Source organism: Protopterus annectens, chromosome 2.part0 (genome assembly GCF_019279795.1).
Source record: "Protopterus annectens isolate FY-2018-M chromosome 2.part0, PAN1.0, whole genome shotgun sequence".
NCBI lineage: Eukaryota > Metazoa > Chordata > Ceratodontiformes > Protopteridae > Protopterus > Protopterus annectens.
This window is the reverse complement of record NC_056728.1, coordinates 98,411,235-98,438,307: the sequence shown is the minus strand read 5'-3', so window position 1 is coordinate 98,438,307 and position 27,073 is coordinate 98,411,235. Positions and strand designations below refer to the sequence as shown.

At 39.9% G+C, this 27,073-nt stretch overlaps 1 protein-coding gene across 1 annotated transcript in view; it reads right to left on the bottom strand.

Moving 5' to 3' along the window:
• LOC122792978 (arf-GAP with GTPase, ANK repeat and PH domain-containing protein 1-like) overlaps window positions 1–27,073 on the bottom strand; it is a 2,685,441-nt gene that overhangs the window by 44,844 nt on the left and 2,613,524 nt on the right. The window contains exon 19 of the mRNA XM_044060583.1: window positions 22,082–22,337. Coding sequence (XP_043916518.1) covers window positions 22,082–22,337 — 256 coding nt within the window. The remainder of the gene's footprint in view (window positions 1–22,081; window positions 22,338–27,073) is intronic.

Here is a 27,073-nt window from a genome sequence, read left to right as displayed (position 1 = left end):
CCTTGCTGAAAACTTATTTCCCCCAAGCATTTTTCTCATTTCTAAAATTGCAGTCTTGGCTGGGGTATACATACTCACAAAGGCAATTCTACTCCCAAACCAGTAGTCCATCCCTGCCGCAAATTGCCCATGTCAAGCCTTTACCTTTCTATTCTATTATTAAAGGAAACCCTCTTTCTAGTAAAATCATTACCTGTCAAGGCCAGCTCTGGTATTTAACTGAGTAACCCCCATGAATCCCCTTCTTTATGAAGTTTACATGTTCAGCTCTAAGTATGCTTTTATAACACTGCTACTTGCATCCTAGTCCTGTGTATCTAAGTGACTAGTCTTTGAATTTTCTCTGTTCTTACTAGACCATTTACATTCCATGTTAATACAGAAAATGTAGCTATTTCCATTTCCAATCACGTTTAACTATCCCAGACCATGTTATAATGCATAACCCTCCCAACAACTGCATTCCTATGTCATTCAGTGAACAGCATTACACTACTATAGCAATAACCCACGCCACAGAGTAAAAAGCAACGGAGAAAGCAAGATCTCCGTTGTTGTTTACACACTGTGTCGCTATGTTAAAGGAGTTTAACATAGCGAGACAGCTTTAAAAAAAGCAACGGAGATCTCCGTTGCTTTTTTTAAACCTGTGTCGCTATGTTAAACTCTTTTTACATAGCGAGACAGTGTTTTAAAAAAAGACATACTAATGGAAAAAGTCCGGGCGACTGGACCTTTTTCCATTAGTATAAGTCGATTTACAACGTGCACGCTGGCCAATCAGCGTGCATGTTTTGGAATATTAATGGGGGGTCATGGTATAATTCATATAAAAATACTGAAACTTTTTTTTTACTTTTTTTATATCAGACACAGTAATATCTTTCCTAACATTATAACCCCAGTCCCAAACCCTTAGTCCACAATAATTATGTGTACATATATTTCCTGGAAAAAATCCTCATCAGGGTTTAATGCCCACCAAAACAGGCATTAACTAGCCTATGCCTTAAATTTGTTTTAATTTGCATACTTTTCCTATGGCAAGAATATAACTATTTTAATTTAGTCAATCATAACCCCACCCAGCAGGAAAAACAATCTGTATACTTCCCATTTATATATTTCTTCATCTAATATGCACCGGTGTCGCAGTTGCTCGAATGTTTAATATGACTGTCTTCCTTGCAATTCAGTACATTACACTTTTAAGGCTTATCTGAATCCTTTTGCTTTGTTTTATTCAATAAGGCCACCAAGGAGTCAGTCTTGTCAAAGAGCTTCCTTTCCTGCATCTAGTACCTGACTGTCTCTTAGCTGGAATTATCAGTAAATGAAAATAACTGCTCAGTTTACAGGCACTTTTAAAAGCTTATTTTCTACTGCAGATGAACTTTTCAACACTAGAAAAAGTACCTACATTTAAAAAATAGTCCTTTCTCATTCTAAGCAACAGCTTCCAAGCTACTTTTTGAGTCCTCCATTTTAGGCTTAATACAGACATAGTCCTTTTCTCTTTAACAGGCAATGCTTCAGCACTACTTTTCAATATTTCCACCCAGCAACTGCATGACAGGCAATGAAATTAATAGATTTTTTTTAGTTCACAAATTTTAGGCTGCATGCAGTTATTTTTAGGTCAATATCACATTTATATTATAGCCCTATGACACTCACAAATGAAATCCCTAACATATATCCACACACCCCTCCATGCAGAAATATTGCTGTATTTACCTAACTGCAGAATGTAAATACCATCATCAGTTATGTTTAATTAGTAGGTGATTTATCTCTATGTTAATAAACAGTTGTACTTATACTTTCGTCAATCATACCAATCTTCTTTTTCTAGACCACAGTAACCCAAAGCCATACACATAATTATATCCTCATTCTTTCACAAGACGTTATAGCTGTGTATTTATTATTATCCCAAAAAGCTATCTTAATCCCACCATCCATAAAGCCAGCCTGATGCATTACAGTAACCCCACTTAATTTAAAAATCTGTTTTTGTTTTAGTCCTCCTCGGACAGTTCACCTCATTTTTCCACAGGCAGCTGGTTCGATCACAATTCTTTGCTGATTCTCTTGGTCAATTTTTGTCCTGCCCTTTGTTTTTACAACATATTCTTCCAAAATAAAGGGAAGGGGTTTACTGGCATGCTCTCTCTCAGGTTATCATTGCTTGCAGGTGGCTTTTCACGTGAAGCCCCATCTCCTTGCTTACTCAAAAGTGTCTGGTTAAATATCTTAATTCCTTTCATTATCTGGTCAGCCTCCATAAATGTCTTTGCTCTCCAGTGAAAAACAACTTGCATAGCATAGGGCATAAAGGTGACATTCAGGCCTACCACAGTCAGAATTTCTTTGCCGCCAGTCCGCATGTGTCTTTTCACCATTGGTCTGTTTCCCTGGGTCCATTTTCTGCCAGTTGAATACATTTTCATTCTCCAGTTTGCTGACTTCTTTGCAGATGCAGATAAGTGCCCTGTTGGGGTTTTTGTTTTTTCTTGTCTTGTTTTGTACTCCTTGGGGTTAATGTTATCCAGGAAGGGTGAATGTCAGTGTGGGAGACAGATTCCTCATAAAGACTGCTATGATAAGTGTATTTTTTGAGTAGAAGCTACTCAAGATCATATGTCGTTTAGTTTGTCAAGCGTACATCCTGAAAACCCTTCGCAGTTGACTTTCTTCCCTTTCCTTGTATCTTGAGAACCAGCATCTTAAGCTTCTCACTAAAGATACAATGGAAGGAATCTCCTGCCCCAAGGGTCAGCCATTAGGGAAGTAGGTGAAAAAGGCACAGCCAGAATCTTCTGCTGTTCAGCCTCTGACAGGTGTTCCTCCAGAGGTCATTACAAACATGGAGGCTCACTCGGCTGTGTTGTTGGATATCTCTGCCATGACTGTGTTGGAGTTCAGTGAGGATCCGGCTGGCAGTACATCCAAAGAGGCTTTTCAGGTGTCTGTCTCTGATGTTCAGGGGGAGCCACGGTTGATTTTTTCCAAGAGGCCTAGGGGAGTTCCTCTATTTTTAGTTGGGGAAGAAGTTCCTACTACGGTTCTCAGTTGTCATCCTGGGTATGAGCCTTGTCAGTTTTTTGGAGGGGACATTCCCTTAAAAAGAAACAAAAACTTAAACAAGTTTCACCTGCTCCTAGGGATCCACAAAGTGACTGGAAGGCCTTTACTCAGGGTATATTTACTGATTTAATGTCCTTAAACCCTCCTCACGGGGTTTCAGTTCCTGCTTCTCTTTGGTCCTCTATGCCCCTTAAAAGGCCTCAGGAAGGATTCTTCTGAGGATGAGTCAGATTCTGATGGTGAATCCCTGACTTACTCTACTCAAACTCCTTCTCATTTGGATCAAGGGTCAGAGGAGGAGGAATCTATTAGTCCTGATGTTTCTTTTGAGGAAATTTCCTTTGAGGGCACACTCTCTAGGATGATGGATTTTTTTTAAGAGGGATTGTCTTCAGGTCTATGACATCCATAAGAGGTATTATGAGTTGCTGCAGTTGGAATCTCCTAAGCCTGCAGCTATTCCTGCAGTTTTGGCTGCTTTACCAGATGCATTTTCCAATGCCTTTCATGGGCCTGTTTCTCTGCCCCCTGTTCCCAAAAACCTGACAGGTTTTATAGGGTGCCTAAGGATTGTTATTTTGTATATAAATATCCTGCTGCTGATGTCTTTGTAGTATCTGCAGCCTCTGATAAGCCATCTCACTTGCTTCCTTTGCCCAAGTTATTGCCTTCTGACAAGAACTGTACAGCTAAGGTTTACACTTCTTGCCTCCCTAGCTTTTAGGGTTATTAATTATCAGCCCCATATGTCAAGGTATGTGTTTGTGCTTCTTTCTCAGGCCTGTCAAATTATTTCTGATTTTCCAGACTCTGAGGGTAAAACTTCTGTTCTTTCCTTGCTAGGGAATTCCTCTCAAGTCATTCATCATTCTGTTAAATGTAGTTATGATGCGACAGATGCCTCTTCTAGGGCTGCTGTTTTTGGTTCAGTGATGAGGAGGTATTCTTGGCTTAGGCTTCAACCTCTACTATTGATATTAAGGATAAGCTGAAGGATGCTCCTCTGGGTTCTAAGTTATTGTTTGGGGAAGCTGCTGCTAGTTTAAGTCCCTTCAGGATAAGGATAAGGCCTTACAGAAGCTTAAATATGTGTTTCTCCTGTGCCTAAATTTCAGAGAAATTACCCCGCTAACCCTACCTTTGTTCGTAGGCAATCCTGTCCTTCTATTAAAGGTAAGAAGAGTGCAAATGGGTTCCTCCTGCTAAGGCTCCTCAGTTTTCAGAGACTCTGAAGCCTTCCTTTCCAGACAAACCAGGTGCTGTATGACTATCCATACCTTCGCAGCCATATTCCACTTTCTCTTCCTGTTTGGCTTCAGATACCTCAGGATTCTTGGGTTCTGTCAATCATTCATCAGGTGTACTTCATGGTGTGGAAATCCCCTCCTCCTTTTATGGGCATTCCTCAGCCTCCTCAGGAATAACTTCACTTTTTCCCAGAGGTTCATCAAAATCTCTTGACTCAGGGTACTATTCAAGAGGTGCCTATGTCCCAAAAGGGGAAAGGGTTCTACTCCAGACTGTTTCTAGTACCCAGGAAAGAGGGCACTTGGAGACCTATTCTAGACCTCTCTCATCTAAACACTTAGAAAGTGCCTTCCTTTCTGATGTTGTCCCCTTCAGATTCTGTTTCCCCTCTTGCTCCCTCAGGCTTATATGGTGTCTCTGAATCTCAAAGATGCTTATATCTCCATATTCCGATCCATCCTCTTTTCAGGAAGTGTTTGCATTTCTCTGTTGCTTCCTGGCATTTTCATTTCTCTGCTTTGCCCTTTCTTCTGCCCCAAGGGTGTTCACCAAATGCCCTACTCTTGTGATTGATTTTTGCAAGCTTCAAAGGATCCAAATATTTCCTTACTTGGATGACCTGCTGATTCAGGCATCCTCTCCAGAGACCCTTTTGCAAAATCTTCATTTTACCATTTCCCTTCTTCAGAGTCTGGGGTTCACTATAAATTTCAAAAAGTCTTCTCTGACTACTTATCAGGATAATGTTTTTCTGAATTATAGGATTCAGACAGTGCCAGTGCTGACTCCCCTGCCCCTCCAGAGACCTTAACTCTCATTTTTTTCACACTCTTCTTCCTCTGGCTTCCATTACTGCCAGGTAGTTTCTAAGAGCTCTGGGTTTCATGGCAGCCATCATTCTGATGCTTCCTCTGGCCAAACCTCACATGAGGAAGTTACAGTGGTTTCTGAAGTCAGTGTGCCTTCTACATGCACATCCTCTAGACTTTGTAGTTCCTCTTCTTCCTCGTCTCAGATAGGAACTTCACTGGTGGACTTAGCAGTTGTCTCTGAATCCAGGGAGCCATTTTTATCCCCCTTGTCCCTCTCAGGAATTGTTCACAGATGCTTCAGACATGGGCTGGGGGGGCAACATTTGGCTTCCTAAAACTTCAGTGGGTGTGGTCGCCTCATCAGCAGAAGGAGTACATCAATGTCAAAGAGATGAGAGCTCTTCTGCTAGCTCTTCAGGCCTTTCATCCTCTTTTCCATCCAAAGCCTAGCAAAGTGTTCACAGACAATACCACAGTGATATGGTATATCAACAAACAGGGAGGAAAGAGATCTTATCTTCTTTGCTGGATGGCATTTCTGGCATGGAATCTACCAAGTATCAAGTGACTCTTCTGTCTGTCTGTTTATATCCCTTCTAGTCAGAAAACTGTGGCAGACACTCTGAGCAGGTCCTTAACTTAGTCCCATGAGTGGATGCTTCACATGGATGTGGTTCTGGACATTATCCACCAGTGGAGTACTCCCCAAGTGGATCTTTTTGCCTCCCCACTAACTGGCAATGTCCTCTGTTTTGTGCCAAAGTCCAAAGTCTTCTGGTATGGAAGATAGATGCTCTCTCATTTTCTTAGAAGTGGATGTTTCTTTATACATTCCCTCCCCTTCCTCTCATTCCAAAAGTCCTGCACAAAATTCAACAGGATGCTCTCAAAAACTTGTTGGTGAATCCCTTTTGGCTACGGCAGCACTGGTTCCCTCTTCTGCATTTAGCCAGGGGCCGTCATCACAAGTTACCTCACAGGGTGGATCTACTCTTACAAGACAAAAGATCTCATCCATCTCCACCTGTCCACGCTTCAACTGACACGGTGGGTGATAGGATTTTGACCTTTTTTTCTGAGGACGTGCTACAAGTCCTGTAGCAGGCCAGGAAACCTACTATTAGGAAACCCTTACCCGTGAATTAACACATAGGCGGCAGTACACTAAACACCGAAAGTGTGATAAGAGACTTAGGGACACAGGTGGACAGTGGTCTCACCTTCGATAACCACATCGCTACAACAGTCAGGAAATCCTTCTATGTGGCACACCTCATCACTAAGGGCTTTTCATCCAGAAAAAAGGAGATCATTGTCCCACTATACTCATCCCTCATTAGACCCATTATAGAATACAACACCCCGTTTGGTATGTACCTCTCAAGACATCTGCAACAACTGGAAAGGCCACAGAAATACCTCACTAAAAGAATCACAGGCCTAAAGCAGATGCCCTATGCTGACCATCTAAAAAAACTCCACATATACTCTGTCGCATATCGTCTACTCAGAGGTGAGCTCTGCTTACCATACAAGGCCATGTCAAACCCTGAGCTGGTGGACATGCTACACTTAGAAATCCCAATCCCTCAGAGACACACACTCCAGAGATCTAAACCTTGTCATCACAATGAACAAAACATGCTGGAGGGATAGGTTCCTGACCCAGAGACTCCACAGACTCTGGAATAGACTGCCCATACATGTCAGGCAGAGCACCTCTTTGGCCCTCTTCAGAAGGAACTTTGATGATTGGATGGGAGATAGGAAATTCACCCAGAGGATCATGTCAGTTGCCCTGCTAGACAGGGGTCCAGAGAAGTAAATACTGTGGGAAGAAATAGCCAGGGAATTGTTATGACTAGGCTTGTATAGGCCCTAGGGCCGATAGCCTAGTACCAACCTATGAACCTACTTATACAAAAGGAAGAGGTTTTCTATTTGGTGTCTCTCTTGTAACCTGGACCCATTTACAGGATGTTCCTTTGGTTCTCCCTTATTTGTGTGAGTTGTTCAATGCTGGTTTGGCCTATTCTTCTATTAAAGCCCACTTATCAGCTATCTCTGCTTGTCTGCCTTTTTCTCCTCCTTTAGCTTCTAGGTGAAACAATTTCTTAAAAGCATCATTAATATTAGACCTCTCCGGAAGCCTGTTCTTCCTCCCTGGGATCTTAATTTTGTTTTGGAGAAGTTGAATCAGGCTCCTTATGAGCCTGCTGCTTCAACTTCCTTGCAACACTGTTCCTAGAAGACTGTTCTTTTGTTAGCTCTTATTTCTGCTAGCAGGTGCCTGAGTTACAGGCCCTTATGACTTGTCCTCTGTTTTTGATCTTTCTTGAGGACAGTGTCCTTGCACACTAAGCCTTCTTATATTCCTAAGGTGGTTAATGAGTTATTAATTTGCCAACTTTTCCCCCCTCTCTGAAAACTGACAGTGAGGGTGCTGTATACTTCGGATGTTCATGGGCAACTCAAGGTTTATTTGGATAAGACTAAGGCTATTAGAAATTCTGATCAGTTATTTGTTTCTTTTCATCCTAGATCTTTGGGACTTGCTGTATCCAAAGCAAACTACTTATTCTTGGATTTCTAAGGCTATTTCTTTGTGTTATACATTTCATGGCAAGAGCCTTCCCTCTTCAGTCAAGGCTCATTCTACTAAAGCTGTGGCTTCGTCTGGTGCTTTTTTCTAGGGCTTAGACAATAATTCTATTCTTGAAGCAACTACCTGGCCTTCTGTTCATACCTTTACCAAGCACTACAAGTTGGATGGTATCTCTAGAGCTATGGCTGGTTTTGCTAGTGTCATTCTTCATGGCTTTTTAGGGGACTCTTCTGCTCATTCCCCCTCCCTAGTTTCCTCTTGAACTTTGGTAGTCTCCCATATGTTAAGAATACTGCAGCAGTGAAGGCAAGGACATAGTACAGTTCTGTAAAATCTTACTATAATGGCAGATGTCCTTGCCTTCAGTCCTGTAGTATTTGCTCCCTCCCTCCTTCCCCTAGTCCTTTGCTTTCCTAGATGTACAGATTTCCTATTGGGTTCCTTGGACTGGTGTTCCTACTGGGGCATTCGGTTTTGACTATGGTAGGCCTGAACATTACCTTTATGCCCTACAATATGCAAGGAGCGTTTTGGTGATGTTCGATGTACCTTTAGTGCAACAGGATTTATTGGTAGACTGGCCGGATGTCAGGCTTCCATGGCAGGGAATCCCCATATGTTAATAATACTGCAGTAGTGAATGCATGTACATCTACCATTATGGTAAGATTTTACACAACTGTACTTTTTCTGCAAATCATCTGATGTCTCTGACTTTTAGCAACCTTCCTCTCTGCCACAGTTTTGTCGGCAGCATCTCCTTTGGTTGGTATATTTGCATCTTCACAACTATTGGTCCTGGCTGCACTTTTAAAAGACTTCTTGGGGTATAAACATGATGTGGCCTCTCTAGGCATATGGCCTGCTATGGAACACCAAGGCCTTTATAAACCTCAGTATTTTCCTCCTCATGCTGTCTTCCAGATCAAGTACTTTCAGAACAGATCCTCTCGAGCTCCTTTTGCAGTATTCAGTGCTTCTTCTATTTCTTCCAATTCTCTCATTTGATTTAACGCACTTTGCTAGTGTCCACTTATTTTACAGACCTCTAACTGTATCTGTGAAATTTTCTCTTAAATGTTGCTGGAAGCCATATCTTGCATACACACTATAACTAGTCTGTTTCATCATAACTAGTCTGTTTCATACTGAGTCTTTCTGGAGCCCTTTTCCAGCACAATTTTCTTTTCTCTGTTTTTTCACTTTGGTTTACTTCATCCAGAATTTATCTTAGTTGACATCCAGACAAAATAATGCCCAGATGAGATCTCAATTTAAACCAACAATACTTACTTTACTAGCTTTTTCTAAGCAATTATCTGTTTTAGTGGGAGAGCTCCAGTTAACGGGTTCCTATTATTTCCTTGAAGAGGAGTTCTATCGAATGCCTCTTCATCAAACTTGAAACTGCGAAATTTGAAAACATTGAATATCCACATAAGCGGTTTCTTTCCTTGGGAAAGAAATCGCTTGACCATCCACGTCAGTTTGCCTTTTTCCCCACTGTAGTGCGATCTCGGAGTTGGTATATTTAGTTTGGGGGGTGTGGGGGATGAAGCTCCCCAGTTTGTAGTTATTGTGGTTATTTGTTGGTGTTTGTAGGGCAAGCGACTTCTTTCCAAGGGAAAAAAATTGCTTATATGGACGTTCAATATTTTGAAAGTTCGTGGTTTTAGGGTCGATGAAGAGGCATTCGATGGAACGCCTCTTCGAGGGAATAATATAGAACCTAGTAAACACACTTTTCAATCAGTGGCTATTTTGGAAGTCATTACAGCCCATTTCTTTAGCACTCAGAACATAGGTCTTGACTTTCCATATTTATCCTGTACTCCAATACACTCTTTGATCCTTTTCAGCCATGACCCAGGCCACAAATGCAACAGTAAATGCAATTACTATGAAGAACTTTATATTATCCAATCAAATACAGTGTTCTAAGGAGGTGGGATAAAAGCAGAGTACTCAGAAAAAAAAACAAGGCAACATTGTGGAATATAAATCCTCACTATCGGGTATCACTGAAAGAACATTAGTTTTCTTCTAAAAATATTACCCTGACTCCTCTTCTCAATCTCAAAGCATTTCTTCTAGGCAGCCAGCCTTCTGACTTCAGTCTACTGGCAAAAAAAAAAAAAAAAAAAAAAAACTCTCAGCTCTTCTTACATTAATGTGATCATACACTAACGCTATATACGATCTCACCTGCAACAAAAACTTTAGATATTGCTTTAATACCTATTCAAACATTAACAGCCACCATTACCATATGCTTCAGCATTTGATTCATGGGGAAGAAAATGGTCCACACTGCTGACTTGGTATCTTTTAGCCATTAAACAGAGTACTAAAGAGTCATCACCTGTCTCTTACTTAACCTGTTATTGGGTACCCATTCCTCTCTCCTCTATGTCAACTTGATGAAGTGCAATATTCTAAGCAATCACAATGTGAAGTCATAGTCTTGCAATACCTACTAGTATAATATTAACTGTCTTCCTGTCCAATTGTAACTTATTGTGTTGTTAATATTTTAATTATTACTGTATGTGCATTAGTCTTACTGTCATTCAAACTGTGTGTTCACTGTTGTGTCTTGCACAGGGACCAAAGTAATTTTGTTCGGCTTGCACTGCTGTGTATATATAATCAACAATAAAGTTTAGTTTGACTTTTATGGCATCTAGCAACAGCCTCATTAAAACATTTCACGCAAATTTCTTCCACTATTCTGTATTGTGTAAACCTCCAAAACCTAATTCTGTAACATTATGGCTCTATCACACGCTCCCTTTACTAGAAAGATCTTCCAGAAATTCTATTACAGTCTTCAACACTTCTCAAACTGTCAGCAATCTACACAAACAGAAAGCCTTTAATGACAGAAACGTCCTCCATGTTTACACATATATCCTCACCCTGTCTTTATTACTTAACAGAATTCTGATCTCATTTTTCAACACGTTCTCACATATTTTCTTTTCACACTGAACTTATGGAATGTTGAGCACAGGGCATTTGAATGGAGTGCAGCTTCATAATTCTGCAGAGTTCTATCTACTACTTCCCAAAATTTAGTACACGAAGTAGCAGACTCCAAAGATCAAGCTAAACCACTTTCAGTGAAGAGAGAAATGTGAGATTTTGCCATGGGAATGTTTTTTTGAGTGCCAACAAATAAGCAGTAATGACCAAATGATGACAACTATTCAATATTTTTGTAACATGTCTGCAGATTAAGAAGTGTGTGAAAATCACAGAAATAACAGTTATGTTATTTTACTTATCGGACTCTGATGTAAAGCCCAGGTGAAACTCTTTACTCCAAGTAAAAGCAGAACTCATACTTATCATGATGGATTTGTTCAGCCTGTAAGCGCACACACAGTCTTTTCCATGTTTATTGGTTTCATAATAATCAAAAGGAGGAAGGCAGGGGTAATACAGTAGGATAGGGAGAGAAAGAGAAAAAGGCTCATCACAATACTTATTTAATAACAAAAATGAAGCAAATACATTTCAATGTCAAATTTTGTGAATTCACTAAATCTGGTAGTAGGGAACCAAAGAAATGTGTGCTTATGACAGATATTCCTGTTGATGGCTGTGGACAGTCCTTTCTTGCAAGTAACAGGGAGTAGTAAAGCCATGGTTCAGTTGGGTTCTGCTGCTTGAGGGGTGTCTAAAAGGGATTTCCACTTTTGATACAGTTTCCTAACAGATGCAATGATGGTGAATTAGAATTTGAAAATAATATTGAGAATTACGGGATACAGAGGTGTAGCAAGTAAAATGATGGCAGCTATTAATGAGATTGCAATTACTCAAATGCACTGATCATACTTGCTGACAAGCAAGCTAAAAATCCAGATGGAAACAACACAAAAACACATCTAACTAGCCAGATATACATACCAAGTTTTTGTGAGGCTTAGTTACATTGCAAAACTTCATAAGAGCAAGTACATTTTAATTCCATTTTTTGTGATGTGTTAATGATGAACAGCTTCTAAAGTTTGAAAACATGGTCACAAATTTTTCCTTACAAAGTATTAAACCAGCAATGCAATGATTCACAGGTTCGTCTAATACTTTGCTAAAGCTTCAAAGCACCCAAAAATGGTTGGAAAAGGTTAGTTTTCTAGTTACTGCCTTTGGAAGTCTGATACTGCACAGGCTCAATTGTGGTAATGACACTTGCTAGTTATGTGGGCACAAAATGATGACCAGTTTGCCAAAACAAGAAAGTAAGTGCATGCTCTACTCAATTAGCCGAACATATAAAGCTTTTCACTGGTAGTTCATTACAGAAAGAGTTCTTAGCTAATATTTTATAGAAGCAAGTCTGTATCAGTTCATTCTATCCTTAACAATATGCTGGCTTCTTACAGCTACAATCAGCATCACACCTCTGTAGTGACTTAAGTAAAACAAACAGTAATCTTTTGAATAACATTTAACCCCAGTATGTTATTTTGCATGCACATGAAGTCTGTCTTTCAAAATTACACACTTATTGTAAATCCTACTGTTTAATTTGTCTCCTACAAATCAACACAAAAGTCCATCATGTCCAAGCAGTAAACTATGTTTCCAAACATAACAGTATGGAAAGCAGTAATGAATAAAATGTTTAAAGCATTTAAAAAATATATTAGTGGGGTAAAATTTGTTTATTATTTTTAAAAGACAAAAGTATGTCTGTCTTGAGGTCTGCAGTTACTAAAGTGAACTTTAGCCAACACAAAACTACCTACAATTAATAGCCCTGACTGTTTAAATGCTGGTGTGCAGATACTGAATAAATGCTGGCAGTGCTACCACACCTCTCCCTTACTGACGATGCTCCCTTCACCCCACAAAGGCTACTTTTCTGGGGGTACGCTATTCCATAACATCTGATATATAAGGAGGGGTAAAGTGCATGCTGTTTCTCCGACCGTCCACTCTACAACTCTTAAAACCCTATTACTCTAGACAGCCTAAGACAAAGGGAAAGATACAAGTGTGTTGCTACCAAAGATATATAAAAATCCACTCTCATAACTGGGAAATTGGGGGGGGGGGGGTTAGGACAAAATATGTTTGTACTGCTCTGAAGCTTATCCTCATTTCAGCATTCATAACTCACTTTCTTTAACAATATTGGAGATGTAGGCTAACAAATGCCCCTGCTACCTTTAAAATGTTCTGGCCTTCAAGACATACAATTCATTTAACCAGTATTGTCGCAGATGAACGACAAGACACAAACCTGCAAGGTCTAGGGCTATGCATAAATAACAATAACACTTTAATTATCCCAAATATATGGGAGGTAGGGCAAGATAAGAACCTGCTGTGTCTGGCATTACACAAATGCAGCATGATGAGTCAAGCACCCCATAATACCTGAGACGTGGAGTAACACGTGATCCTGTATCAACAATTATTGTAAGGGAAGGCTAATGTGTCTAAGGCCATGTACTATTCAACATTAACAAAACACTTCCAGTGAAACCTAAAAACAAAGCCACAATCAACAATTCATTACCAGATTTCATCTAAACTGCATCATAAGATATAAGCCTACTGCAGAGAGTACGCACAATCCAAGAATGGTCACTAAATCAATCCGTAATACCTATGATTTATGAAAGATGTAAGGTTAATGCTGATAAGGTTATAAAGGATCACAACAAAACATCTGCTTCAAAAACCAAAGGAAAAGTAAATGCTGGAGCCAAGGCAGTCAGTCCCAACTACAAATATAGTATGTTTTGTGGAAGTTTAGCCTAAAAGAATACCTCAGCACCAATAGGTAACCTGAGAGAATACCTCAGCATCAATGTATCTTCATTATCGACCAACACACAACACCAAATAATGATCAGAAGGGTAATACGGCACTAATCTAACTGGTGATGAAAAAGGTTTGGCATCAAAGGAGGTAGTCATTACCAAAGGGTCTCAATGTCAATGGGTCAGTACAGGAAGAGCCAAATGGCAGGCTTCCCAAAGCAGGTCCGTTCAGTGCAGATTATTTCCCAATAAACAGTACAGGTTGTGCCAAAAGGTGGCCTAGACTGAGTTTAGTACCAAGAAAATAATAATTTATGAGGGGCAGAAACCCCAAGGGCAGATGTCGATAACCATCAACATCAGTAGCAAGAAAAGTGGTTGGCTCAAAGACCATGCATCACACACTTAAACAAGGACCTACAAAGGAGGAGAAAGGTAGTCTCCAAAGACTATGCATGACACCCCTAAAACAAGCCCTAATGAGAGGCATAAGCTCCATATAGTCTTGCATCAGATCCAAGAATAAAGTCCTGGCAAGAAATGCTACCACTGAGTGTGATGACCCCCAATGAGCAAAGAAAAGTACAGTTGTGTACACTTACCATAAATGTAGATGTTCAAGTGTATTCACTGTTGCAGTCATTACATTTGGGTTATCTGCTTGCAGTAGCCCTCAGTCGGTCTGATTAACAAAGTCTTGGGTCCTGCGTCAGATGCTGTCCCTTCTTCCATGACATCAGGAGTATAAAACATGCAGCCGACGCCTTTACATCAGTTTTGTCTTGCCCCAGATGTCAGGTTCCCCCCTAATGGGAAGCAATTAAATATATATATATATATATATATATATATATATATATATATATATATATATATATATATATATATGCAAGATTATACCTCCAACAAAAAAGCAAATACACCAAAAAGCTTTTAAACATAAGAAAGGAGAATAGAGGTATAGCCAAAAGAAGTCAGGGGGTCTGGAGGGAGGGTAACCAGGACTGCAACAGTGAACATCTACATTTATGGTGAGTGTACACAACTGTACTATGTTCTTCGTGTTTCACTGATACAGTCATTACATTTGGGTAGATTCCCAAAGCTAAGGTTGGGAGGAGGAATTTAAATAGAATTAGGACCAGCTATAAAGCCCTGCAAGACTGCAGTGGCAAGGCCAGCTCTGGATTTAGAGAAAATTGGCAAATGATAATGCTTGCTGAAATTATGTACAGAACTCCAGGTAGTAGCTTCTAGGATGTTCCTGGTAGGGACGCCCCTGAGAAAGGCTGTAGTGGTAGATGCAGCCCTGGTTGAATGGGGTCTGATGTCCTGTGGGATAGGTTTTCCATGGTGCTTATAGCAGAAATGAATGCAATGGCCTATCCATTTTGAAATGGTTTGCTTTGAGATAGCTTTCCCCTCTGTCCCTGCAGCAAATGCCACCAGCAGTGGCTCAAATTTCCTTTGAGGTTTAGTCCTGTCCAAGTAGAATCTAAGTTGTCTGTGCACATCTAAGGAGTGCAGTATTCGTTCCCCTTTGTTCTGTGGGTTAGGAAAGAAAGTAGGCAAATGAATGAACTGATTAAGAGCCACACTGGATACCACCTTGGGCAAGAAAGAGGGATTGGTTCTGAGGGACACCCTGTCCGCATGAAAGATGATGAAAGGCTCCACTGCCATAAGGGCCTGTAATTCAGATACCCTTCTTGCAAAAGTAATTGCTAAAAGGAAAGCTGTTTTCCAGGAAAGGAATTTTAAATCTGCAGTAGCAGCTGGCTCGAAAGGAGGAAGAGTGAGTTTCTCCAAGACAAAGTTAAGGTCCCAGGCTGGAGAAGGAGCTCTCCTGGGTGGCCTTAAAATTTTGGCCCCTCTGAGGAACTGCTTGAGCAGTGGGTGAAAGAAGAGGGGAGGCCCTGTACTACAATGAGCTGAAATGGCTGAGGCATGAATTTTGATGGAGGAAAAGGACAAGTCCTTATGAAGTATCTCAGTCAAGTATTGTAGAATCTGAGGTAAACTGGGGCACTGCTGCACTCATCCCTAGAGATTGGTTCCAGGCACAAAATCTTTTCTATTTTGCATCATAAGATTTTCTAGTACTAGGCCTCCTTGCCTCTAAAATGATATCCATCACTGATTTACTGAGGGATGGTAAAGGAGAGATTAGGTAATTAGCCAGGCTGCTAGGTTCAGGGTTTGCAGCTGAGGGTGCAGAATCTGGTTCTCCTGCTGAGACAACAGGTAAGGAGTCTGAGGCAGGTGCCATGGGGCAAAGCGTGACACACTGCGCAAGAGGGGGGTACCAGTGTTGGTGTGACCAGTCTGGTGCAATTAAAATCATCCTTGGCTTGTCCTGTTTGATCTTTAGTAGTACCTTGGAGAGTAGAGGCAGAGGAGGAAAGGCATAAACTGATAGTTTTTTTCCAGTTAAAGGATAGAGAATCCACTTTCCAAGCTAGCTTGTGGGGAATCCTTGTGCAAAATTTGTCCAATTGATGGTTCTGGGGGGAGGCAAACAGGTCTATATCTGGGCTCCCCCATTTGCTTGTCAACTTGTTGAAAATCCTTGGTTCCAGTTTCTACTCGTGCGGGTCCATGAGGTTTCTGCTTAGTCCATCTGCCAGTATATTTAGTTTTCCTGGCAGGAACTCAGCTTGTAGATTCACTTGGAAGCTCAAGGCTGTGTTCCACAATGCCATGGCTAATCTGCAGAGGGGGTAAGAATGTGTACCCTTCCTGCATGTTCCACGACAGTGGTATTGTCCGTCTTTATCATTAGTTGTCCTGGAAGAATGTGGTCCTTGAAGGCTGTCAGAGCATTTTGTACAGGTAACATTTCCTTTTGATTTATGGGCAGGTGCATTTGACTCGGGTTCCATTTGCCCTGCATGCACTTCCCTGCCAGGTGAGCCCCCCATGCATAGTCCGATGTGTCTGTTGCTAAGGTTTGGACAGCAGGGGGTAGTGTGAATGGTAGTCCCCTGTTTTGGTGGCAGGCCTCTGCCCACCAAAGGAACTCTAGGCATGGGCAGGGTATGATAGGAATCATTGCTTCTAGACCCTGTGAATGTTGACTTGCATATGGAATTAGAAGAATGCAGGGTCATGGCTTGCAGTACTTGCCTTGCAGATAGCTGGGTTTTTGTTGCCACTTGGTTGAAGTAGGTTGTCAAATGAATCCGTTTCTCTGGAGTGAGAAAAGCCATCTGGGAAGTTGTATTCAAGCTTGCTCCCAGGAATATAATTTGTTGAAAGGGTACCAGGTGTGATTTCTTTTCGTTTATGATGTACCCCAGACAAGTCAGCACCCTTTGAACAAAGGCCAGATGATTCAAAAGTATGTCCTGGCTTTCTGCCTGAATTAGACAATCGTCCAGGTATGGGTATATTTGAATATTTCTTTGCCTGCAAAATGAAATGAGTGAAGCTAGGCACTTTGTGAATACCCTGGGTGCAGTAGATAAGCCAAAGGGCAGTACAGAGAACTGATAGAGCATGTAGCCTGCTTTGAAGCCTAGGCATCTTCTGCAAGACTCCCTGATAAGGATGTGCAGGTATGCTTCTTTTAAGTCTAGTGTTGCCAACCATGCATCTTTGCCTAGCATAGGAAGCAGCTGGTGAAGAGTCAGCATTTTGAATTTTGGAATCACCAGAAATGTGTTTAGAGTAGAAAGGTCCAGGCTAGGACACCATGTATTTCCTTTTCTGGGTACCAGGAAAAGTCTCGAATAGAAACCTTGTCCCTTTTCCTCTTCTGGTACCAACTGAATAGCTCCCATGCTTAAGAGAGAGAGTACTTGATTTTGGGCCTCTGCCCACTGATTTGGGGGTAGATCTGGCCACCCGCTTGTTGTTGGTAAAGTGTGGAAATGAAATCTGTATCCTTGGAACACTATATTTAAAACCATTCGTCCTGGGTAATGAGTTCCCAGTTTTTGGCCCGTACACCAATCTTTCCACCTAAAGGAGCATTCAGTTGGGAAGTGCTTGGTAGTTTTAAAAGCAAGTCACTGAGACAGTTTTCCATTGGGGGGAGTCTTACTACTCCCAGATTTGGATGCGGAAATCCCCCACTGCTTAGTCTTGTGTGTCCCCTGGGGCTGAAACCTGGGGTTTCTGCTGTGTCTGGGTTTGGCTTGAGAAGACCTGGAAGGGGCTGGAAAGGACCAATTCTTAGAGGGCCAATGACTACTAAAATCTAGGAAGCTGAACTTGCAAGAAATCTTTAACAGTTTGCATAGATTTAGCTTTATCTTCCATCTTTTTAAGAACGTCCTCAGCTTTGTTGCCAAACAGGCGGTCCTGATTTAAGGGAGCATCCAGCAGTTTAGCTTTAACATGATCAGGCCAAGATTGCTCCTTAAGCCAAGCATGCCTTCTGAGCACAGACCCAGTAACAGCAGCCTTGCAAAAGGCCTCTAATGAATCAAATCCACATTGCAAAGCATGTTTACCAACCTGTCCAGCAGAATGCATTAAATCCTGTAATTCTTTATTTTTAGCACAGTCAGGAATCAACATAATTTTCTGTTTAAGCAACCCAATAACATGTTGTTGATACTTTAACATATGAAACTGGCAGTTTAAAGCCCTAATGGCCAAGGTTGCAGAAGTGTAAACCTTCTTATCACATCCATCCAGCAGCCTGGAGTCTCTTTCAGAAGGGGTAGGATTTTTAGCAGTAGAAGCCTTAATGCCCTTTGGTCCCTGTGAAATAGTCTCTGGATCCGCAATAGGATTTTTGAGAAAGAACTTGTGTGAATCAGGAACCCTGTAATATCTGTCAGGTTTTCTGGGAGAAGCAGGCAAAGAATCAGGGGCCAAACTAGATTCCGAAAAGGCATCATCAAACAATGTCTAGTACAGGAGGTATAGCTAAAGGTCTATGCTGAGGCAGGAGTAAGAAATCCCTAAGCCTCTTTTTTGAATCAGAAAAATCCTGGCTTTCCCAGTGAAAATGCTCCCTTAGAGTATGTAAGGTTTCACCAAAAGAAAAATCCTTTGGAAGGGAAGCAGAGGGAATAGAATCCTCTGCATCAGTATCCTCATAAGTAGATAAGGGCAAATCCAGATCATCAGAAGAATCAGAAAAATCAGAATCCTAGTCAGAAGTTTCATAACCAACTTCAGTCCTAGGTCTCTTGGGGGGGGGTTGTTTCCCCTGATTAAAGTTATAAGATCTTCAGCCATTCTTATCATTTGTTTTTTAGGCATAGAGGCCTGAGCATGCGGCCTGGGCGTCAGTTTCTTAGGCATGGTTCGAGATTTAGGCCTAAAAGAAGAAGGGGGCGTCGGTTTAACATGCAAGTCCATAGGCCTGAATACACCCTCAGAAGCCAGTGCCTACACAGCGGCTCCGGACCCATCCAAGATAGAGACATCCACAGGTTGCACAGTTGAAGCATCTTGCGGCATACCGGACTCCGACTGGGTCTCAGTAGAGGCCTGCAAATCAGAAGTAGCGGGTACCAGGGGCTGCGAAAGCACCCCACTGAGTACCGGCGAACTGGCAACTGGCTTAGGAGAAGCGTCGTCGGCAGCTTTGGATCTAGGTGGCCAGTGTCTGTCTTTAGCTTTGCATTTTTTTGAAAACCTGGTAGTTGGATGGCTAACCGACGACATTTCTGGATAATTGAACCGAGAACCGAAATATTTAGAGGCGAAAATATACAGATGACGGATAGTGCGCTGATTAAATAAAGCACAAAACCGACAGCGAGGTACATTGTGATCAGGGCCTAGGCAAGGAATACAGTACGAATGAAAATCTTTGTGAGGTATTTGCTTTCCACAAGTAATGCAATTAGCAACTTTTACTGACATCGGTAAGGAGCAAGAAAAGGTTACCCCAATGGGGTACTTAGCTTTAGTTGAAGACTTCGGTTCTGAAACTCGAAAACAAAAATTTCAGGAGTCGGCCGAACGGCACTTGCGAACTGCTTCTGCTTCGGGCACCGCACGGCAAGAAAGACTGATGTAATGGCGTCGGCTGCATGTTTTATACCCCTGATGACCTGACATCATGGAAGAAGGGACAGCATCCGACGCAGGACTCAAGACTTTGTTAATCAGGCCGACTGAGGGCTACTGCAAGCAGATAACCCAAATGTAATGACTGCAACAGTGAAACACGAAGAACATCACAAATGCAATAAAGCAGACACCAGGTTGGTAAGGGGATTGAAAGAACTAGTTCAGAGCAACAACAGAAAGGTCTCTTAAAAATAGAGAAGCTGCAGGTAAAACTCCCAACATCTGACCTTAACACTGCTAATAAATGTAAGGTATGAAGAAATATCCCCCCCGTACACATAAATGTTACCATCTAGTTAGGCAACAAAGAATGCACAAATGCATAAAGTGCACAACATTTCAAGAGCAGAAAGTAACATTCCCTTAAAATAGGGCATCACTACAAGGACAAATGAAATGCAAAACACAAAAACATCCATACAATATATTCTCTAAACCAGCAACACAAAGAGAAGGTGCTGTGTAAAAACATGGAAGCACCAAACTAGATAAAAATATACAATCTGAAGATAAGACCATGAAACTCTACTTAAACATAAGCAAAAGTACAGACACACAGTTAGGCATTACACAAAAGGGAAATGCCAAGAAGAAACAGCATGGTGGAGTCTGTCAGGAAATTAAACAAGAAAAAAATGAGCTTAAATGAGATGAATAAAAAGATCTGAAAAAACTAGGAGGACAAAGGCTTTCAGCCAAAAACTTCATCATCACTAGCAGTGGACAGTTAACATTTAAAGGACTTATCTAAGCTAAATAAAGCAAGATCATATGAGGAGAATTGGAAACCACAGACTTATCTTGCTTTTTGTATGGTGCTAAGTAATGGCCGTTTATTTGCTCAGATCTTCTGCACTTACTTGGTTTTGGCCGGAGGAGATTTGAATTAACAGGTATTGCATCTAAGTATTGAAAAGAAGATTATTTCTCAACATTAAGGTCCTAAATAGACTGCAATCGAGGTTAACACCAACTTGGAGATACACTCTTTTTTTAGATGTTTTATGATTATTCCTGATTAACAGCACCACTGGGTGTGGTAAGTGGGTAGGTGACATGGACCCCTTATCTTGTGAAAAAAAATTACTTGTGCTATTATTTATGTAGTTGGCATTTGATAACAATAAGGCATCTCGGGTGTGCACAGTTAATGAAGTGTGCCTGTGTGCATATTATTATATTCTTACATATTTTGGATGTTAATGTAACACTACCAACTCCATTAAGAAATTGGAAGAAAAAAGCTGATGATTTTGGATGTAAAATACTTTCTCCGAGAACAATTTCATATTTTACACCAACAGGAACTATTTTACGTAAAAATGTATATAATAATAATAATAATAATAATAAAATATGAAACTATTTATGAGACAGACCTTTTTTTAGCTCTATAATGCTGTCCAAGGTGGGAGTTACTAGGAAAGAACAGATCTTCCAGGGGTTGTGAAGCCTTTCACCTGTGGTTTCAGGCTTTACAATACCCCTGGGTGGTTCATTATTTCCCTGTAATTCCAACAGTCTCGGTCATTACTGTTTGCTTAAAAAACGAAACGTGTTTTCTCAGTAATTGATGTCTACTTAGTAATTCCTGACAGTTAACCAAAGTTAAAAGTGTCCGCAAAATGAGACATAACATGAAACAACTAATGGCAACAAAGCATAAAATACAAGTTAAATGGTCCAAAATGTAGTGTGAGACAACTTAGATGTCATTCGTTCATTTTCAAATACCTGCTTCATCAAATTCTGATATGTGTAACAGTCTCTGAAGAGCAATGTACATGAAACAAGCTACAGTCACACACAAAGAGAACAAGTTCATTTACTATGAAATAATGCCAAGAAGCAGGCCAATTACTGATTTAAATGTTTAGCATACTCTAATCCTGAGAATATTTAGTAAAAAAAATGACTGCTAGATATATCTTGAATCTTAAAAAATAATTTAGATTAAAAAAATGTAAAACAGTACTTCCATAAAAATATACATTTTGGGCAAAACTAAACTGACAATACACTAAAATAGATTTTTTTTAGAAAAGCAAGAAACTTTTTGGTTGGCCTTTGTAGCTTACTGCATTAAGAGGTCTGCTATCTAGTTAATAAAGAGCTACATATTTTTGTGGATTAGATAAGCAGGTGAGGACCTTCTATTCCTCAAAGCATGTCTATTCCTACACATTTAAGCAGTGTAATATTAGGCAGAAAACAAAAACACACCCCTGTCTGCTACAACTACCCAGTGCACACAATGTTATGAAACAGCAAAGCTTCTCAAGATCATAAACTCTTAAAATATTCTTTTTTAGACTCAAAAGAACAGTATTCTGTTTTTATATTACTGCCTTCTGTGAAACAGAGATGCCAAGACTGGTTCTAAGGACCAGGAGTCATTTAGCAACTCTGACTGTAAGTAAAAATTCTCTTGATAATTGAGAGTTTCAACAAAACTTTCATGGAATCTTAATTTATTATTCTAATAAGAAACATACAGTTTAAAACCTACCCATATCAAGAGCTGTGTTAAAACTACATTCCCTTTCCGACACGCCAAGTGCAGAGATGTGCGGCCATCACCTTCTCCGCAAGTCTCATTTACTTCTTCCCGGCTTCCATAGGCTAGAAGTAATATAACTGTCCTCAAGTCTTCTTCAGCAGTGGCTCTCAGAAGATGGTGTCCTAAAGGAAGTTCCAAGAAAGGCAGTGGTGGCAGGAATAACTTTTGCTCATATTTAGCGCGGATCCAGCGCTCTCGCTCTTCCCTGTAATAAACAAATCAAACACTAAATATCATTACAATATACACAATCCTTCCAAAATTGGTAGTGTGATCAAATATTTAAAAATGAAACATAAAGGAAGGCTCATTCAGTATTTTGTTGCATGTGTGTGCATGTGTGGATGTATAAGTTCATAATTCTATGCATCTTCAGAAACTTTGGTGTACGAAAGTAACATTCTGAGCAAGCGAGAGCTCTATTAAATCATAAGGGTAGTGTTTTAAATATCAATGAAACTAACATGACAGCACATGGAAAATTCTTACATCTGACAAAAGATGCTAAAGTAAACAATTTAACTGAAAGACATCAAAATTGACGTATCTGAAAAAAAAATGGGGAAAAAAAGAATTTCAAAGCAAGGATGTTAAAGGTTTCTTACACTAAGGCTTTTCTATCCTTGTAGACTAGTATGTGCAGTGGATTTGAACATATCCACAGCAATAGATCCATCAGAGTTGCATAAAAATATTCTTAACTAAAATTAAATCTCCTAGGCCATTAATGTGACAATGCATGTGACAGACACTGCAGTTACGTGAATACCTTTTGTCAACTTCAGCTTCTCATGATGTTACAACCATAAGTTAAAAGTAACATTCAAGCCCCTCACCTCCTTAATTATTTATCAATTCTATATCAACGTAAAGCTAATAATAGTACAAGCTGGCAAAAAACAAAGTGTTTTCTGATGAGTACTCTGTTCATTTCCTTGATGACGCGAACTGCTAGAAGACTGGACATCCCTTTCTGTGGTCCATACCTCTCAACCTCTTAGAATGAGAAATATGGACAAAGATAAAATAATGGGAGGACAAAGACACAAAAATCAGGACAAAGTTTTAAATATTGCTCTTATAAACTTAGAAATTTGCTAGAATAAAATGTTTTGTCTTACCCTGCATTTTCTGAAGGATATGAAATCAGTAGCTCAAGTCTCTGTCATTATTTAATGAAGTCAATCTCACTAATTTGCCACAAAACCACAAATTTTATTAGGAAAAGACCAAAAATATGAGACAAAAATCTGGACATTCTATGAAACTCTGGATAGTCGAAAGGTATGCTATGGTCCACTGCACTATAAAACACTGCCTCCTTGTGAAAGAGGTTGAACTCTGTGCCACCTTAGTAATTTTAATACATCACAATGGACTGGCTGTCTCACATGGCCAGGACTGATCTTAATGTGTTCTCTTTCCAAGGAGGAATACATTCCTTGCATGATGAAAGAGCCTAGGAGAACTTCCAGCCTGCAGGTAAATGATCAGTCATTAAAACATGTGAAGGGATTTGGCTGCAGAAAGAGTTTGTCCACCACTCCAGGGCCTGGTGACAAGGCTCTGATGCTTAAAGAATGCCTGTGACATTCTGGTGGAATTGAAGACAATGACACCTCATAATCCCACGGCAACACCTGCATCTTCAATTTATGCAAACAGAACTATGAGGACTATGGCAGCCACTTATTCCAGAAGGTGTACCTGTGTCTAAATCTGGACTTTGTGCTATGTCCTTACTCAGGGAGTAAAGACCATGATCCACTGGACCCTGTCCAAAGGCATGACGAGTGACACTGGAAGACTCCAGCTTCATGTCTACATGCAGAATCCATCGAAAAGGACCCGTGCTTGAGTTATTGCATTAGTTTAACTTACGTATATTTACTTCTGATCACATCACTGCTGGAAAAACATTTAAAAAGGAAGATTCATAGCTATACTGACAACTGTTACAACAATTTGTACAATGAAGCTCTAATATGAAAACAGTAGTCTTCTCACACATACTCCTACCAGCCTGTACAAGTAATGCCAATCAGATACATGCACCCAAACTTTCTGTGCATATTAAAACTACAGCTGAAGATTTCAATGACACCTTAATACAGTGAAGGAGATGGGAGATGCACCATCTCCATGACTGCTAATGTAGTACGCGCTGCTTCCAACATAAATTCGACAAAAACTGCATGTATCATCACATTCAAAGTTCACTTCACATCAATCGACATCTATTTATGCATCAAAAAATACAAACTAGGAAATCCATTTGCACATATTTTACATAAATGAATAAAAAAAACAGGTTCTTCTTCTCTGACTCAGTCATGCCATAGTTTCATATGTATTATGGCATTTCTAGAAATACTAACTTTAACTAGCCAATATTTTATTTCCATTGATACCTGTAATGCCGTAACATACACAAAGATACCTGGATATCCACTTTGCCATAAAGTAATTTATATACATTCACTTGACAGCATACAATGTTTACAAAGGTACAGCTGCCTTAGACTTTAACAGATTGTCATGAAAGGAAGATACTGCTAGCCCAGCTATCTAGACTTTTGTAAATAATTATGTCATTTGTGAATATCAACATGATGTATACAACATACTTGTGTTATAAATGTATTAGAACTGTATGTCATGTATATCAAACTGCTTGAAGGTATTTGCAAAGTGCTGTCTGAAATGTAACCACAGTGTACCCTACTGGAAAAGAACAGCAATGTACATGCACTATTATAACTGTTTAACTGTATATATTTTAGCAGTGGAAACTGGGATACAGGAGGTTAACCTCAGTCTAATAAATTTTAGAAAAATAGCTGAAATTAAATTACTTTATGGCTACGCAATAAAAGATGGTATCTTTCAGTTTCAATGCAGCAAAGAGACACAATGTCTAAAACTAGGAAACTTTCTGTATTGTCTTGGAAGTGTTTTATTTTTTACGACTTCCAGCATTTGCCAAAGATCTGAGGAAAAGCCCTTGTCTATGTATTTTTACAGGTAGTTGCTAAATGCTACCAGCTGCCATCAGTGGTTGTTTTGGGCCTGGGGACTAGAAGTCAGATGACAAGAAATTATGTAATTTTGCAAGCTAGTCTAGCAGTAATATTTGAGATATTAATTTGAGAACTCTCTGAGAGAGAGAGTATTCTGTATTCTATCTTGGACCTGACAACATTAGCTAGAAGGTCCATTCACCACATCTGCCTTGCTCTGTAAGTAAGTTTCTAGGGAATAGTAACTCTCTTAGATATAAAGCTTAATTTAGATATTTTTCTTCAGTTATTTGAGACTGTCCTGCAATGTTGTTTTAAATATTTCCTGTGATTTTGAACTCTGATGTCACTGTAAATATATATTTAGTATTGTCTTGTTTTTTTATTATTTATTATTATATATATTTAAACATTTCATTGTGACTGATCTGTCTACAGATACTTAAGTTCTGAGAGTACTTGCATATTTATTTGGTGACACTGTGGGCCAATCCTAATAGCCTTGCACTTGGTAAAACTACCATTTGTATTAATATTAATATTGCACAGTAAGATTGGACACCCTTTTTTAAGGGCCTTAAAGTAGCTGATAAGGAGCTGGCTGGTGGCAGTGATAACTACCTTATAGTCTGGGCAAAGGGGGGCATAACTAGCAAACCTGTGCCAGCCTTTCGCAGATGTGTGTGTATGTATAAATCAAACCTCAAAGAGTGTGCGTGTCAGCTACTTGGGCAGGGACACGAAGCACTGGTTGGACAGAAAGGGTGCTGGAGGTCTTAGCTTGGCCACACAGCAGAGATCTCAACCTTATAGCTGTGCCAGTGGGGAGTTTTATTGGGAATCTGGAGAAAGAGGAAGAAACCAGCCCCGGACTGACTGTGGTCTCTGTGTGCTCTTAAGGGAAACTGCACTTGATGCAAAGAGCTGCATCTGGTAATACTGTGTGTGTACCTTGTCATCCTCTCAGAGTACATCCCCCACTGGTGCCAGTGGTGAGGATTGAGGCTCCTTAACTACTGGTTCAGTGGTGGGGCGTCACACAGATAATAGCTCACTAAACCTGGAATTTAAAAAAAAATAAGATGTGTTTGGAGTCCGCCTGCATTTGAATATAGAAAAATTAAAAGTACAGTGGATTAAAAGACATTGCAAAATATATATACATTTCATGTCACATCCTGCAGGCTTGTCTTGTATTTTATTGGTTCTGTAAAGCAGGCATCCACCATTCAATCAACTACATTATTTATATTTCATCCACATGGGTAATTTCCAAAATCTCATTACTATATGTACGCAAGTGCATAAAAATCACAGAAATGATAAATTATGGTAGATATATACAGGAGTTCCATCAGTTATACAGTGAAAATACCTATATAAAGGTACTAGAAGCAGTGCAACATTAATTTCCAGTATACACACTTTTTAGCCCCATTTAGCTTTTAAGACTCATACCATCTTAATTTATTCTGCACATTGGTTAAGTGACAACAAAGCTACAGTGAAACAAACAGCAAAAATCATTTTAAAAGATTTTCTGAAACCCCTGTAAGATAAAAAAAAGTTAAACATTTGAAATTTAACATTTCAGTGTATGAACTGGGCCCAGGGTGCATGTTTTACAGTATCTTTGTATGGCATTGTGTAGTTTTCTTAAAAATATTTTAAACATATTAATTTTAGGCATGAAATATGCAGAAACTGCTTCTGAAAGCATGGCGTACTTATGTACTTTGATTTGTGATCTACTGTGATGTCAGAGAGTTAAACATTTAGCATGAGACAGCCAAAAAGAATTTACAGCAGTCAAAAACTATGTGCCCCAATATGAAATTACATTTTTCTTACAAACCACACCACTAACAATAGTTGCACTCTCATATCTCTCAACTGGCAGAGACTGAAAAAAAGGAACAAA